The 14,246-nt window shown below is 46.7% G+C and overlaps 1 protein-coding gene across 21 annotated transcripts in view; it reads right to left on the bottom strand.

Moving 5' to 3' along the window:
* Positions 1-14,246, bottom strand: part of LOC109901321 (MAP/microtubule affinity-regulating kinase 3) — a 105,190-nt gene that overhangs the window by 1,805 nt on the left and 89,139 nt on the right. For 4 of the 21 annotated variants that reach the window (XM_031836865.1, XM_031836867.1, XM_031836861.1 and 1 more), the window contains exons 15-18: positions 9,532-9,705; positions 8,508-8,780; positions 7,408-7,434; positions 1,443-1,487 (exon numbers count right to left, since the gene is read on the bottom strand). In XM_031836865.1, the coding sequence (XP_031692725.1) occupies positions 1,443-1,487; positions 7,408-7,434; positions 8,508-8,780; positions 9,532-9,705 (519 nt within the window). Of the gene's footprint in view, positions 1-1,442; positions 1,488-1,580; positions 6,622-7,407; positions 7,435-8,507; positions 8,781-9,531; positions 9,706-14,246 lie in introns of those variants that run through there. The other 17 variants (XM_031836877.1, XM_031836871.1, XM_031836873.1 and 14 more) reach the window with 9 other exon arrangements.

Here is a 14,246-nt window from a genome sequence, read left to right as displayed (position 1 = left end):
CAAGGGGAAGAGGAGAGAAGGGGAGAGGAGGGGATAGAGAGGAGGTGAGCACAGAGGACAGGGGAAAGAGGAGAGTTAGTTAGAGATGTGGTAATGGGAGATGAAGGGTGAGTGGGGGATGGAGGGTGAGTGTGGGTGGGTGGGGGATGGAGGGTGAGTGTGGGTATGTGTAGTTAGAGGAGTGTGTCTCGGCAGAAGTGAGTTTTACATGAATGCATCAGTGTGACTGAATATGTAACAAGATCAAATGTGTGTACTGGGTCACCCTGTTCAGACATGTCTACCTGTGAAGATCTTACATGGTACAACATCAGAGTCACAACACAAGGAGTCAGTGCTGACAGATTCTCAAGTCATTTTAACATCATTCATGCATTTACACCTCACCACCATGCAGGGGGCGCTCTTGTGTTCTTTCAACAGGCAGTCATGCAGCAAACACACAAAACAATGCAATTTCACATTACATCTAGTGACAGGCACAAAACAATGCAATTTCACATTACATCTAGTGACAGGCACAAAACAATGCAATTTCACATTACATCTAGTGACAGGCACAAAACAATGCAATTTCACATTACATCTAGTGACAGGCACAAAACAATGCAATTTCACATTACATCTAGCGACAGGCACAAAACAATGCAATTTCACATTACATCTAGCGACAGGCACAAAACAATGCAATTTCACATTACATCTAGCGACAGGCACAAAACAATGCAATTTCACATTACATCTAGCGACAGGCACAAAACAATGCAATTTCACATTACATCTAGCGACAGGCACAAAACAATGCAATTTCACATTACATCTAGCGACAGGCACAAAACAATGCAATTTCACATTACATCTAGCGACAGGCACAAAACAATGCAGACTTCAGATCTGCATGCAGGCAAGGCAGACGATATTTACATTCTCAACTACTCAAAACAATTACATCACATGGGAAAGAGCATTATCTTCAACCAGAACAGTTCTAAATGGACAAGGTAATGCCATGGACTAAAATTCTAATCTGTTGCCATTACCGCGAGTTTCATCACAAGATGTCAGCGAGAAAAAAAAGTGAGTGAAAAATGTAGGGAGAGTCAGAGTTGTCCTCTGCTGGACTCCTATCCACACTGCAGATGAGAAAGTCTACTTTGAGTAATAAAGGTCCTATGGAAGCCTGTATGACAGTGTGTCTACACAGGTAAAACAGTGTACACCTTCAGCACCGTGTGTAGCTGAAGAGATAAGAGTAATCTATCTGATCCAGATAGGCCCCAAATCCCTAGGCTCGCCTGGAGTGGAGACCCAGCGTGTCTAAGCAGAGGGCTGGGTTGACTGTACAGCTAAATAAAGATTAAATAAAAATATTTAATAAAAAATACATGGGGTTGTGGGTGAGATGGAAGTAAACACAGAGGATTTTAGGCATCTCATCTCACCTTGAGCTCTCCAACCTCCCGTTTCTCTCAAACTCTGCCGGGCCTCTTGGATATGGGGGGGGGGGGGGGGGGGGGGGGGGGGGGGGGGCATGATAGAACAGAAAGAAAGGGAGAAGGGAAAGGAAATCAGATCTTTACGTTCCAGTTAAAAAGGGAGCGTATCAAAAGTGCTGATACAGCAGGTGGGGGAAAAAGGGAGCGTATCAAAAGTGCTGATACAGCAGGTGGGGAAAAAAGGGAGCGGATCAAAAGTACTGATACAGCAGGTGGGGAAAAAAGGGAGCGGATCAAAAGTACTGATATAGCAGGTGGGGAAAAAAGGGAGCGGATCAAAAGTGCTGATATAGCAGGTGGGGAAAAAAGGGAGCGGATCAAAAGTACTGATATAGCAGGTGGGGAAAAAAGGGAGCGGATCAAAAGTACTAATATAGCAGGTGGGGAAAAAAGGGAGCGGATCAAAAGTACTGATATAGCAGGTGGGGAAAAAAGGGAGCGGATCAAAAGTACTGATATAGCAGGTGGGGAAAAAAGGGAGCGGATCAAAAGTGCTGATACAGCAGGTGGAGAAAAAAGGGAGCGGATCAAAAGTGCTGATACAGCAGGTGGGGAAAAAAGGGGAGGGAATCAAAAGTGCTGATACAGCAGGTGGGGGAAAAAGGGAGCGGATCAAAAGTACTGATACAGCAGGTGGGGGAAAAAAGCTTTTTAATTTGAGATATTAAGAAAGGAGAGCGAGAGAGATGAAAACAGACCGGAAAATATTCTGTATTGGCAGTGTTAACCTCTATCTACACCAGGACCATTCCTAATGGCAGGTCTGGTAGCTGGACATGTCACACCACCAGTAGAACTATAAGATTAACAGCAGAGAAGTTATGTAAGGTGTAATGAAACGAAAGCACCCCGTCAGATGCTGTGGGTCAGTGTTGAACTTCCTGTTGGCATTCAGCTCTATTACCATGTACATTCTCGGTCCATTTATAGAGAATTTTGGTCGAGGCGTGCAGGCAGCAATGTGTGTATTCAGATGAAAAGATGCAAGATACATTAAAGATACATAGATATGACTTTAAGGAATATTCACACAATCAAGTGCAGATCGACGTAGACCCACACACACACACCAAACCCTCTCACACAGACAGACACACACACACACACACACACTCTCGTACACAGCAGAAACAAACACATCTAAGAAAATTCAGTTGGAGTCATGCAGATGGGAGTGCTGGGCCTAGTTGGCTGTGTGAGAAAAGACAAGGAGAAAGAGAGAGAGGAGGGTTTGTTTGATGCTTAAACAGAAGGAGCCCTATCTCTGTGTAAAGATGATGTCACGCTGCTTGCTTAGTGAGTACCACTTCCTCACGATTTGGCCCAACAGCGCGAACTCGTGACCTCTGCCTTGCTAGCACACGTGACCACTCTCCTGAACAGTCTTAACAGTCGGCGCCATGTGAAAAGCTAGCTATTTGCTCAGGTAAGTGGGTACATTTCAGGCTGAGGAGTACATTTCACACATCCCACATGTGCTCCATATGGGCTGGATGGACTGGAGTCCCCCCCTGAAGAGAGGCAGGACACTAGACCTGGTGGAGTCCCCCTGAAGAGGCAGGACACTAGACCCGGTGGAGTCCCCCTGAAGAGAGGCAGGACACTAGACCTGGTGGAGTCCTCCTGAAGAGAGGAAGGACACTAGACCTGGTGGAGTCCCCCTGAAGAGAGGAAGGACACTAGACCTGGTGGAGTCCCCCTGAAGAGAGGCAGGACACTAGACCTGGTGGAGTCCCCCTGAAGAGAGGCAGGACACTAGAAATGGTGGAGTCCCCCTGAAGAGAGGCAGGACACTAGACCTGGTGGAGTCCCCCTGAAGAGAGGCAGGACACTAGACCTGGTGGAGTCCCCCTGAAGAGAGGCAGGACACTAGACCTGGTGGAGTCCCCCTGAAGAGAGGCAGGACACTAGAAATGGTGGAGTCCCCCTGAAGAGAGGCAGGACACTAGACTTGGTGGAGTCCCCCTGAAGAGAGGCAGGACACTAGACTTGGTGGAGTCCCCCTGAAGAGAGGCAGGACACTAGACCTGGTGGAGTCCCCCTGAAGAGAGGCAGGACACTAGACCTGGTGGAGTCCCCCTGAAGAGAGGCAGGACACTAGAAATGGTGGAGTCCCCCTGAAGAGAGGCAGGACACTAGACTTGGTGGAGTCCCCCTGAAGAGAGGCAGGACACTAGACTTGGTGGAGTCCCCCTGAAGAGAGGCAGGACACTAGACCTGGTGGAGTCCTCTTGAAGAGAGGAAGGACACTAGACCTGGTGGAGTCCCCCTGAAGAGAGGCAGGACACTAGACCTGGTGGAATCCCCCTGAAGAGAGGCAGGACACTAGACTTGGTGGAGTCCCCCTGAAGAGAGGCAGGACACTAGACCTGGTGGAGTCCTCCTGAAGAGAGGCAGGACACTAGACCTGGTGGAGTCCTCCTGAAGAGAGGCAGGACACTATACCTGGTGGAGTCCCCCTGAAGAGAGGCAGGACACTAGACCTGGTGGAGTCCCCCTGAAGAGAGGCAGGACACTAGACTTGGTGGAGTCCCCCTGAAGAGAGGCAGGACACTAGACCTGGTGGAGTCCCCCTGAAGAGAGGCAGGACACTAGACCTGGTGGAGTCCCCCTGAAGAGGCAGGACACTAGACCTGGTGGAGTCCCCCTGAAGAGTGGCAGGACACTAGACCTGGTGGAGTCCCCCTGAAGAGAGGCAGGACACTAGACCTGGTGGAGTCTCCCTGAAGAGGCAGGACACTAGACCTGGTGGAGTCCTCCTGAAGAGAGGAAGGACACTAGACCTGGTGGAGTCCCCCTGAAGAGAGGCAGGACACTAGACCTGGTGGAGTCCCCCTGAAGAGAGGCAGGACACTAGACCTGGTGGAGTCCCCCTGAAGAGAGGCAGGACACTAGACCTGGTGGAGTCCTCCTGAAGAGAGGAAGGACACTAGACCTGGTGGAGTCCCCCTGAAGAGAGGCAGGACACTAGACCTGGTGGAGTCCCCCTGAAGAGGCAGGACACTAGACCTGGTGGAGTCCCCCTGAAGAGAGGCAGGACACTAGACCTGGTGGAGTCCCCCTGAAGAGAGGCAGGACACTAGACCTGGTGGAGTCTCCCTGAAGAGGCAGGACACTAGACCTGGTGGAGTCTCCCTGAAGAGGCAGGACACTAGACCTGGTGGAGTCCCCCTGAAGAGAGGCAGGACACTAGACCTGGTGGAGTCCCCTGAAGAGGCAGGACACTAGACTTGGTGGAGTCCCCCTGAAGAGAGGCAGGACACTAGACTTGGTGGAGTCCCCCTGAAGAGAGGCAGGACACTAGACTTGGTGGAGTCCCCCTGAAGAGAGGCAGGACACTAGACCTGGTGGAGTCCTCCTGAAGAGAGGCAGGACACTAGACTTGGTGGAGTCCCCCTGAAGAGAGGCAGGACACTAGACTTGGTGGAGTCCCCCTGAAGAGAGGCAGGACACTAGAAATGGTTGTTAATAGAGCTAGACTGCAGTGAACTGCAGAGCATCAAAAGGCCCTTTGGAACTGATTTTCAGAGTTACTACTCTGTGTGTCTGTCTGGAACTGGCTATTTCCCTATAGCCCAGTATATCAGCATCTGTCCGTTCCATCTGTATGTGATTTAGTATAATATAAGAGTGAGTGGACAAAAGCAAAGCAAGTCACACGTTCTATCATCTACCAGTTCTGGGACAGGGGCTATCATCTACCAGTTCTAGGATTGGATCATCTACCAGTTCTAGGATTGGATCATCTACCAGTTCTAGGATTGGGGCTGTGCTATCATCTACCAGTTCTGGGACAGGGGCTATCATCTACCAGTTCTAGGATTGGATCATCTACCAGTTCTAGGATTGGGGCTGTGCTATCATCTACCAGTTCTAGGATTGGATCATCTACCAGTTCTAGGATTGGGGCTGGGCTATCATCTACCAGTTCTAGGATTGGATCATCTACCAATTCTAGGATAGGGGCTAGGCTATCATCTACCAGTTCTAGGATAGGGGCTGGGCTATCATCTACCAGTTCTAGGATAGGGACTGGGCTATCATCTACCAATTCTAGGATAGGGGCTGGGCTATCATCTACCAATTCTAGGATTGGGGCTGGGCTATCATCTACCAGTTCTAGGATTGGCGCCGGGCTATCATCTACCAGTTCTAGGATAGGGGCTGGGCTATCATCTACCAATTCTAGGATAGGGGCTGGGCTATCATCTACCAGTTCTAGGATAGCGGCTGGGCTATCATCTACCAGTTCTATTTGCGCCCCTACTGGATGGAAATTAAAAGTGTAATGGCTGTGCTCAATGCAATGGCACTTATAAATGTAGATCCTTCAAACACCCACAAACAGGGAAATCAATCCCTTTCAAAAGGTGTTATTACGTGCTCCACTAAGGCAGTTATTTATCTTATAACTTGTCCTTGTGGTAAAAGTTATAGGATAGGGTCTGGGCTATCATCTACCTGTTCTAGGATAGGGGCTGGGCTATCATCTACCAATTCTAGGATTGGGGCTGGGCTATCATCTACCAGTTCTAGGATTGGATCATCTACCAGTTCTAGGATTCGGGCTGGGCTATCATCTACCTGTTCTAGGATAGGGGCTGGGCTATCATCTACCTGTTCTAGGATAGGGACTGGGCTATCATCTACCAGTTCTAGGATAGGGACTGGGCTAGGATAGGGGCTGGGCTATCATCTACCAGTTCTAGGATAGGGACTGGGCTAGAATAGGGGCTGGGCTATCATCTACCAGTTCTAGGATAGGGGCTGGGCTATCATGTACCAGTTCTAGGATAGGGACTGGGCTAGGATAGGGGCTGGGCTATCATCTACCAGTTCTAGGATAGGGACTGGGCTAGGATAGGGGCTGGGCTATCATCTAGCAAGTCAAGGAGAAATTGAGGGACAAGTTGCTTAGCCAGGTGGATAAGGGCAAATCAAGGAAAAATTGATGGACAAGTTCCATAGCTTGGATAGCTTTCAGGGACACCAATGCGTGAAGAGAGACGATGGGGAGGAATTCTCTACAGTTTTGGGGATTTGGTACCTGAACTTCGTCCTGCAACGAAACACCTCTCAATCATCATCTCGAACGGCAGCCACATTTAGAGCCCAGTAGGGTACCCTAAATTACACAACCAAGAAGTTTGTTACCTTGTCCAAGAAGAAAAATGAAGAGCTTTCTGAAAAAAAAATACAGTGGGTCCCTTGCGTCCCGAGATGAAAGGTAAAAAAGTACAGGCTAGCTCATAAAATGCTTCTACTAAAGAATGTTGTTTTCAGTAGGATAACAAATGACAAAATCCATTTTTGGGGGGGGTAAAAATATATTTCCATAGAGCTTAGAACTGACCCCTTTGAGTACCCCTAAATGAATTGATTCATAAAGTGTGGTAACATCTTCATAAAAATAATAAAAGTCACCAAAAGTGAGGGTTCTGCCTTGAACACACCATCATGCTAGCTACTGCCAAATTAGAAAATGGCTACCACCAACTTTTTACCAACTTGTATGCATTTGATGTACAGTCATGAAGGCATTGTATGGTACAGTAGTTGTGCAGACATATGCACATGTAAAAACCAACACAAGACCTTAAACAATAAATAAACATTTGTCAAGCATTCCCATTAGTGATTGTGCACAGACCAGCTCAGTAGAGAGCCATGCATGGGTGATTAGTAGAGTCTGTAGGCTGGTTAAACTCAGAGACCGATAAGAAAACATAAAAGGTCTTAGACATGCTCAATTGTACTGTGATTAGGGCTCATGGAGCCAAGAGGTCAGTCAGTTTCAGGCATTTTAATAAAGCTCTTTGTCCACACAGGGTTAAAAAGTCCACACAGTTTACCAATTAGTTAAGTGTTTCTGATTAATTGCACACCAAGCCAATTGGTGGGGTCATCCTACCTTTTGGTAAACCTGAATGACTTGTTTCTATAAAAAATAAAAATAAAGAAGAAAGAAATATACCAAGTCAAAAGTTATACTAAAAATTCTTTATATTTTTAAAGAATCAAATTAGAAAATCGTTTGACATTTCCATTTTTTGGGGGGGGCAGCATAATAAAGATCAGTAGCTGAGACATCTTGTCTGAGCTTGGCTGCTAGCATCTGTTACTGGCAGATTGCAGACAGCTTGGATAATGGGTAATAGCAGCTTCCCTAGAATAGTATTATTATAGAGCTAAGGTGTTCAAATCTGGTCCAAGAAAAACCTGAACAGCAGCTACGGAAAGGATAAAGTGTGAGAAAAAAAACAACATTCAATGAATGCATTAAAGAATACTTCAATGTTAAATTACTTTTCAGATTAAACTTGAGGGTCTTTATTAGTTAAATTAATAAAAAGCCCCAAAAAGTAATGAAGCCATTTTGCATATGACAGAGCGTTGAGACATAATCCAAATATAATTCTGGCTAAAATGTAGGACAACCTGGAGCTAATATTGATTCTGAGATAGAAGATTATTCTTACCGAAGAGGGGGGTGAAAATGTATTAACAAATGTGCAGGACTTCAAAGAGAAGTGAGAGATATCAAACATTGTAGGCCGTCATTGTAAATAATAATGTATACTTAACTGACTTGCCTAGTTAAATAAAGGTAAAAAAAAAATACAAAAAAATGATGACATAATTGCTTAAAAATCAACAAAAAATGACGTCAGCTGATGAAGATTATCTCATAGAACAAAACGCATAATATCTCCTAAGCCTGTGTTTACCACAAACCAAATGTTCTGTGTATCCCCCAAAAAACGTCAAAAAAGCCTTTGATGAACGAACCATGGCAGAGTTAACACCATTACTATTGCTCCATGGCAGAGTTAACACCATTACTATTGCTCCTTATTAAAGAATGACGAGTGAAATAGGGTATGGATAAATTCATATTATACAGGCTAGTGAAGAAACCAAAAAGTACAGATCTCAAACCCCAGTGCTGAAAACTGCATACCGTGGTTTATTCCGATTGTTTCGGGGATACCGTGTGTGGCTTTGGCTTACCTGCGCGTGAGTTTGGAGGTGAGCTTGGTGAAGAGGTTGGTGGTGCCTCGGCTGCGGGACTGCGAGAGGGGCGTGGCGTCATGCGACAGCGTGGGTGAGGCCGGCGGGCCGTTGTAGGTGGCCGTGCGACGCTCCCGCAGCTGGCCGCCGTGGAAGGTGCTGCGGCTGGCTGTGCCGCGGGGGAAACGCAGCCTGTCAGGGGGCGTGGCGCCGCTGCTGATGCTGTGGGTGGAGGAGCCTCCGGGGTTCCGCTGGCCAGACGTCGTCGACGTGCTGGGGAGGAATCGTGGGTGGAGGAAAGAGAAATTAAGAGTCAAGACCACATATTTTAGCCTGGGTCACGGCCTGTTTTCTGCGCAAGCCAAAGAGTTGGCTAAAGCAGACAAGGTTCCAGGTTATTCACATTCAAAAGAGGGGACACCATCACCCTGTTCTGTGAACGAGTACCGATACTACCTGAAACAATACCATTTCACATCTCTTACCTGAAAGAGCAGCAGATGTCAAGTCGGATGGTTTTGGTTAGCTACGACTTTATCAACCACATCATGATGAAACACACGTTTTTATTGTTTAGTTGACTAAAGAGTTAAAGGGAACCTAAACAGAGTTTTTAGGACATTCGGGCCAATTACCTTAATGCAGCTACTGATCTTTGCTCCATTAGGGATTTTGTTTGTCAGGTGAGATTTGGCTAGCACTACTTTGGACCAAAGACACTGGGGTAAGTTAGTGGGAAGAGAGAGGACACAATCCTTCTCTGTGTTAAGACAAAAACCTTTACCAGAGGTAACAGCCATTGGTGGAGATGCTTTGGGGGTGGAGCTAACGGAATGAGAAAAGGGATGAGTGTTGGGGAGGGAAATATTCAGATTGGTCAGAAGACGCTAGAGAGAAAAAGTGGGGACATAGAGGGGGATGGAAAATCGAGGTTAGAGAGACGAGCAGACAGACATAACGTGGCCCCTGGGAAGAGGAGGACCCCTGGTTGAACCTCTGGGAGGCAGGGTGGGAAGCCCCTTACTTAGGCCTGAAGAAGTCGCCATCGGTAGGTGGCAGCGTTTGGCGGCAGGTGTGGCCCGAAGCCGACAGGGACGCGGCCTTCTGGTGGCGCAGGCGGACCGAGGCTGAGGAGACGGTGAGGGCCTTGGCGTAGGCAGAAGGGCTAGTGGCACAGGCCGCCGACATTTCACTCATGCTGCCCCCCGGAGGACAGGAGGTGAAGTGCGGTGAAAAAGGCCAAAGGGCCAGAGCAAAACAAGTGGGTTTTAATAAAGCATTGAGGGCCTAAAAAGAGTCAAACTTCACAAGATAAAAAAAGAGGACAGAAAAGGAAGCACCTTTTTCAAGGCTCCCTTGAATGAATGTACTGTAGCATAGATAGTTAGACAAGCAGAAGTTGAAGGGAGCCTTCTTGGCAGTGGTGACTGTCTCTGTATTGGGTTGCACTGGATGGTCAAAGGATGTGGATTGTGGACTGCATACGAGTGTCTATCCATCTGCTGTGTCCCCCCCCTCAGTCCTCGATACATATCGGTTTTTATTTATAATTGGATCAGTGTATCGCAATGTCGCATTGCACTAATTTCCTGTGTGAATGTCGTGAATGAATCATTCAAAAAGTAATCTTGGTGACAAATCTGAGCACTCAAATTGAATTGCCATGGTAACACAAGTCACCTTGTAAAACAAAATGAGCGCTTCTTGGTGTACAAGTGTAACTACCTCCCTGTTCAACTACATTTTCTTATGCTTGGTGCCTAATGAACATCTCCGACAGAGAGAGATCAAAGGCTTTGACTGCTGCAGACCGACCGAGGTCAAAGATAGTTTTAAACCCTCTTGTAACCATGTGTATAAATTCAAACACATACTGAACACCAACCTTCCAAGCACTTTTCATCCTCAAGATTCTCTAGGCATAGTCTTAATCTCTTAATCTAGTTTTAATCTCAACAAATTTCTTAGATTTGTTGTCAGAACACTTCAACAAGTAACCCGCCTCTACTCTGCGTTCTATTGGCAAACGTGCAATCACTGGAGAGTAAACTGGACAAGCTTCATTCGAGATTATCCTATCAACATGATCTGAAGAACTGTAATATCCTATTCTTCTCAGAGTCGCGGCTGAACAAGGACATGGATAATATAGGTGCTTCTACACCTGCATTGCTTGCTGTTTGGGGTTTTAGACTGGGTTTCTGTACAGCACTTTGAGATATCAGCTGATGTACGGGCTATATAAATAAATTAGATTTGATTTGATTTGATATACATCCAGCTGTTTTCTTTAATACATCAGCAGGACAGAACGGCAACGTCGGGCAAACTCAGAGGGGAAGTGGTGTATGTCTCTTTGTTAACAACAGCTGATGCGCAATACCTCATAGTAAGCTGTAGACCATACTATACTGAACAAAAATATAAACGCAACATGTAAAGTCTTGGTTCCATGTTTCATGAGCTGAAATAAAATATCTCCAAAATGTTCCATATATAGAAAAATCTTATTTCTCTCAAATTCTGTGAACAAGTTTGTTTACATCCCTGTTAGTGAGCATTTCTCCTTTGTCATGATAATCCATCCACTTGACAGGTGTGGCATATCAAGAAGCTGATTAAACAGCATGGTGATTATTACACAGCTGCACCTTGTGCTGGTAACAAAAGGCCCCTAAAATGTTCAGTTTTGTCACACAACGCCCCAGTTTTGATGGAGCATGCAATTGGCATGCTGAGTGCAGGAATATACACCAGAGCTGTTGCCAGATAATTGAATGTTAATTTCTCTCCCGTAAGCCGCATTCAACATAGTTTTCAGGATGTCCAATCAGCCTCACAACCACAGACCATGTGTATGGCGTTGTATGGGCGAGCGGTTTGCTGATGTCAACGTTGTGAATAGAGTGCCCCATGGTGGCGGAGGGGTTATGGTATGGGCAGGCATAAGCTAGGGACAACAAACACAAATGCATTTTATTGATGGTAATTTCAATGCTCAGAGATACCGTGACTAGATCCTAAGGCCCATTGTTGTGCCATTCATCCGCCTCCATCATCTCATGTTTCAGCATGATAATGCACGGACGGCCCCATGTTGCAAGGATCGGTACACAATTCCTGGAAGCTGAAATCCCAGTTCTTCAATGGCCTGCATACTCACCAGACATGTCACCCATTGAGCATGTTTGGGATGCTCAGGATCGACGTCTATGACAGCGAGTTCCAATTCGCGCCAAAATCCAGCACCTTTGCACAGCCATTGAAGAGGAGTGGGACGACATTTCACAGACCACAATCAACAGCCTGATCAACTATACGCGAAAGAGATGTGTCGCGCTGCATGAGGCAAATGGTGGTCACCAGATACTGACTGGTTTCTGATCCAAGCCCCTATCGTTTTTTTTAAAGGTATCTGTAATCAACAGATGCATTTCTGTATTCTCAGCAATGTGAAATCCATAGATTAGGGCCCAATGAATTTAATTCAATTGACTGACATGAACTGTAACTCTGTACATTGTTGCGTTCCAACTTTTTGTTCAAAATATTTACAGAGTTTTCATCTATATTTTTCTTAGCTGTCTACTTACTACCACAAACAAATGCTGGCACTAAGACCGCAATCAACGCACTTTATAGGGCCATAAGCAAACAAGAAAATGCTCACCCAGAGGTGGCGCTCCTAGTGGCCAGTGATTTTAATGCAGGAAACGTAAATTTGTTTTCACTAATCTCCACCAGTATGTCACCTGTGCATCTAGAGGCGAAAAAAAACCTCTAGATCACCTTTACTCCACACACAGAAACACATACAAAGCTCTCTCTCGCCCTCCATTTGTAAAATCTGACCATAACTCTACCCTCCTGATTCCTGTCTATAAGCAAAAACTCAAACAAGAAGTACCAGTGAGGCACTCAATACAGAACTGGTCCGATGAAGCGGATGCTAAGCTACAGGACTGTTTCGCTAGCACAGAATGGAATATGTTCTGGGAATCGTCCGATAACATTGAGGAGTTTACCACATCAGTCACCGGCTTCATTAATAAGTGCATCGACAACGACGACACCCCCACAGTGACCGTACGTACATATCTCAACCAGAAGCCATGGATTACAGACAACATCCACACTGAGCTAAAGGCTAGAGCTGCCACTTTCAAGGAGCGGGACACTAATCCAGACGCTTTAAGAAATAAAACATGGAAAGCGTCAATACAGGACTAAGATCGAATCCTACTACATCTGCTCTGACACTCGTCGGATGTGGCAGGGCTTGAAAACTATCACGGATTACAAAGGGAAACCTAGCCGCGAGCTTGCCAGTGACGCGAGCCTACCAGACGAGCTAAATGCCTTCAAATGCTCGCTTCGAGGCTAGCAACACTGAACCATGCTTGAGCGCACCAGCTTTTCTGAATAGGACTTCTCCTGTCCTATTCGGTGTCCTGTGTGAATCTAAGTGTGCGTTCTCTAATTCTCTCCTTCTCTCTTTCTTTCTCTCTCTCGGAGGACCTGAGCCCTAGGACCATGCCCCAGGACTACCTGACATGATGACTCCTTGCTGTCCCCAGTCCACCTGGCCATGCTGCTGTTCCAGTTTCAACTGACCTGAGCCCTAGGACCATGCCCCAGGACTACCTGACATGATGACTCCTTGCTGTCCCCAGTCTACCTGGCCATGCTGCTGCTCCAGTTTCAACTTCCACCTGACTGTGCTGCTGCTCTAGTTTCAACTGTTCTGCCTTATTATTATTCGACCATGCTGGTCATTTATGAACATTGAACATCTTGACCATGTTCTGTTATAATCTCCACCCGGCACAGCCAGAAGAGGACTGGCCACCCCACATAGCCTGGTTCCTCTCTAGGTTTCTTCCTAGGTATTGGCCTTTCTAGGGAGTTTTTCCTAGCCACCGTGCTTCTCCACCTGCATTGCTTGCTGTTTGGGGTTTTAGGCTGGGTTTCTGTACAGCACTTTGAGATATCAGCTGATGTACGAAGGGCTATATAAATAAATTTGATTTGATTTGATTTTCTAGACAACTGTGTGATCAAGTAAGACCTTTAAACAGCTTAACATTCACAAGGCCGCAGGGCCAGACAGATTACCAGGATGCGTACTCAGCTGTAATGCGTCTTCACTGGCATTTTTAACCTCGTTCTGACCCTGTAATACCTACATGTTTCAAGCAGACCTCCAAGCTCAGCGTGCAACAATATAGTGCCCTCCAAGCTCATCACTAAGCTGACCCTGGGACTGAACACCTCCCTCTGCTGGATCCTGGACTTTCTGACAGACCGCCCCCAGCTGGTGAGGGTAGGCAACAACGCATCCACCATGCTGACCCTCAACACGTGGGCCCCTCAAGGGTGCATGCTTAGTCCCCTCCTGTATTCCCTGTTCACCCACAACTACGTGGCCAAGCACGACTCCAACACCGTCATTAAGTTTGCAGATGACACAACGGTGCTAGACCTGATCACTGACGACGATGCTACAGCCAAAAGGGAGGAGGTCAGAGACCTGGCAGTGTAGTACCAGGACAACAACCTCTCCCTCAATGTCAGCATGACAAGCAAGCTAATTATGGACTACAGGAAACTGGGGGGCGCCGCATTCACATCAACGGGGCTGTAGTGGAACGGGTCGAGAGCTTCAAGTTCCTCAGTGTCCACATCACTAAAAATGGATTCCAGAACAGTCAGACTGTTCTCTCTGCTACTGCAAGGCAA

Source organism: Oncorhynchus kisutch, linkage group LG12 (assembly GCF_002021735.2).
Source record: "Oncorhynchus kisutch isolate 150728-3 linkage group LG12, Okis_V2, whole genome shotgun sequence".
Lineage (NCBI taxonomy): Eukaryota > Metazoa > Chordata > Actinopteri > Salmoniformes > Salmonidae > Oncorhynchus > Oncorhynchus kisutch.
This window is presented reverse-complemented; position numbering and strand designations above follow the sequence as displayed.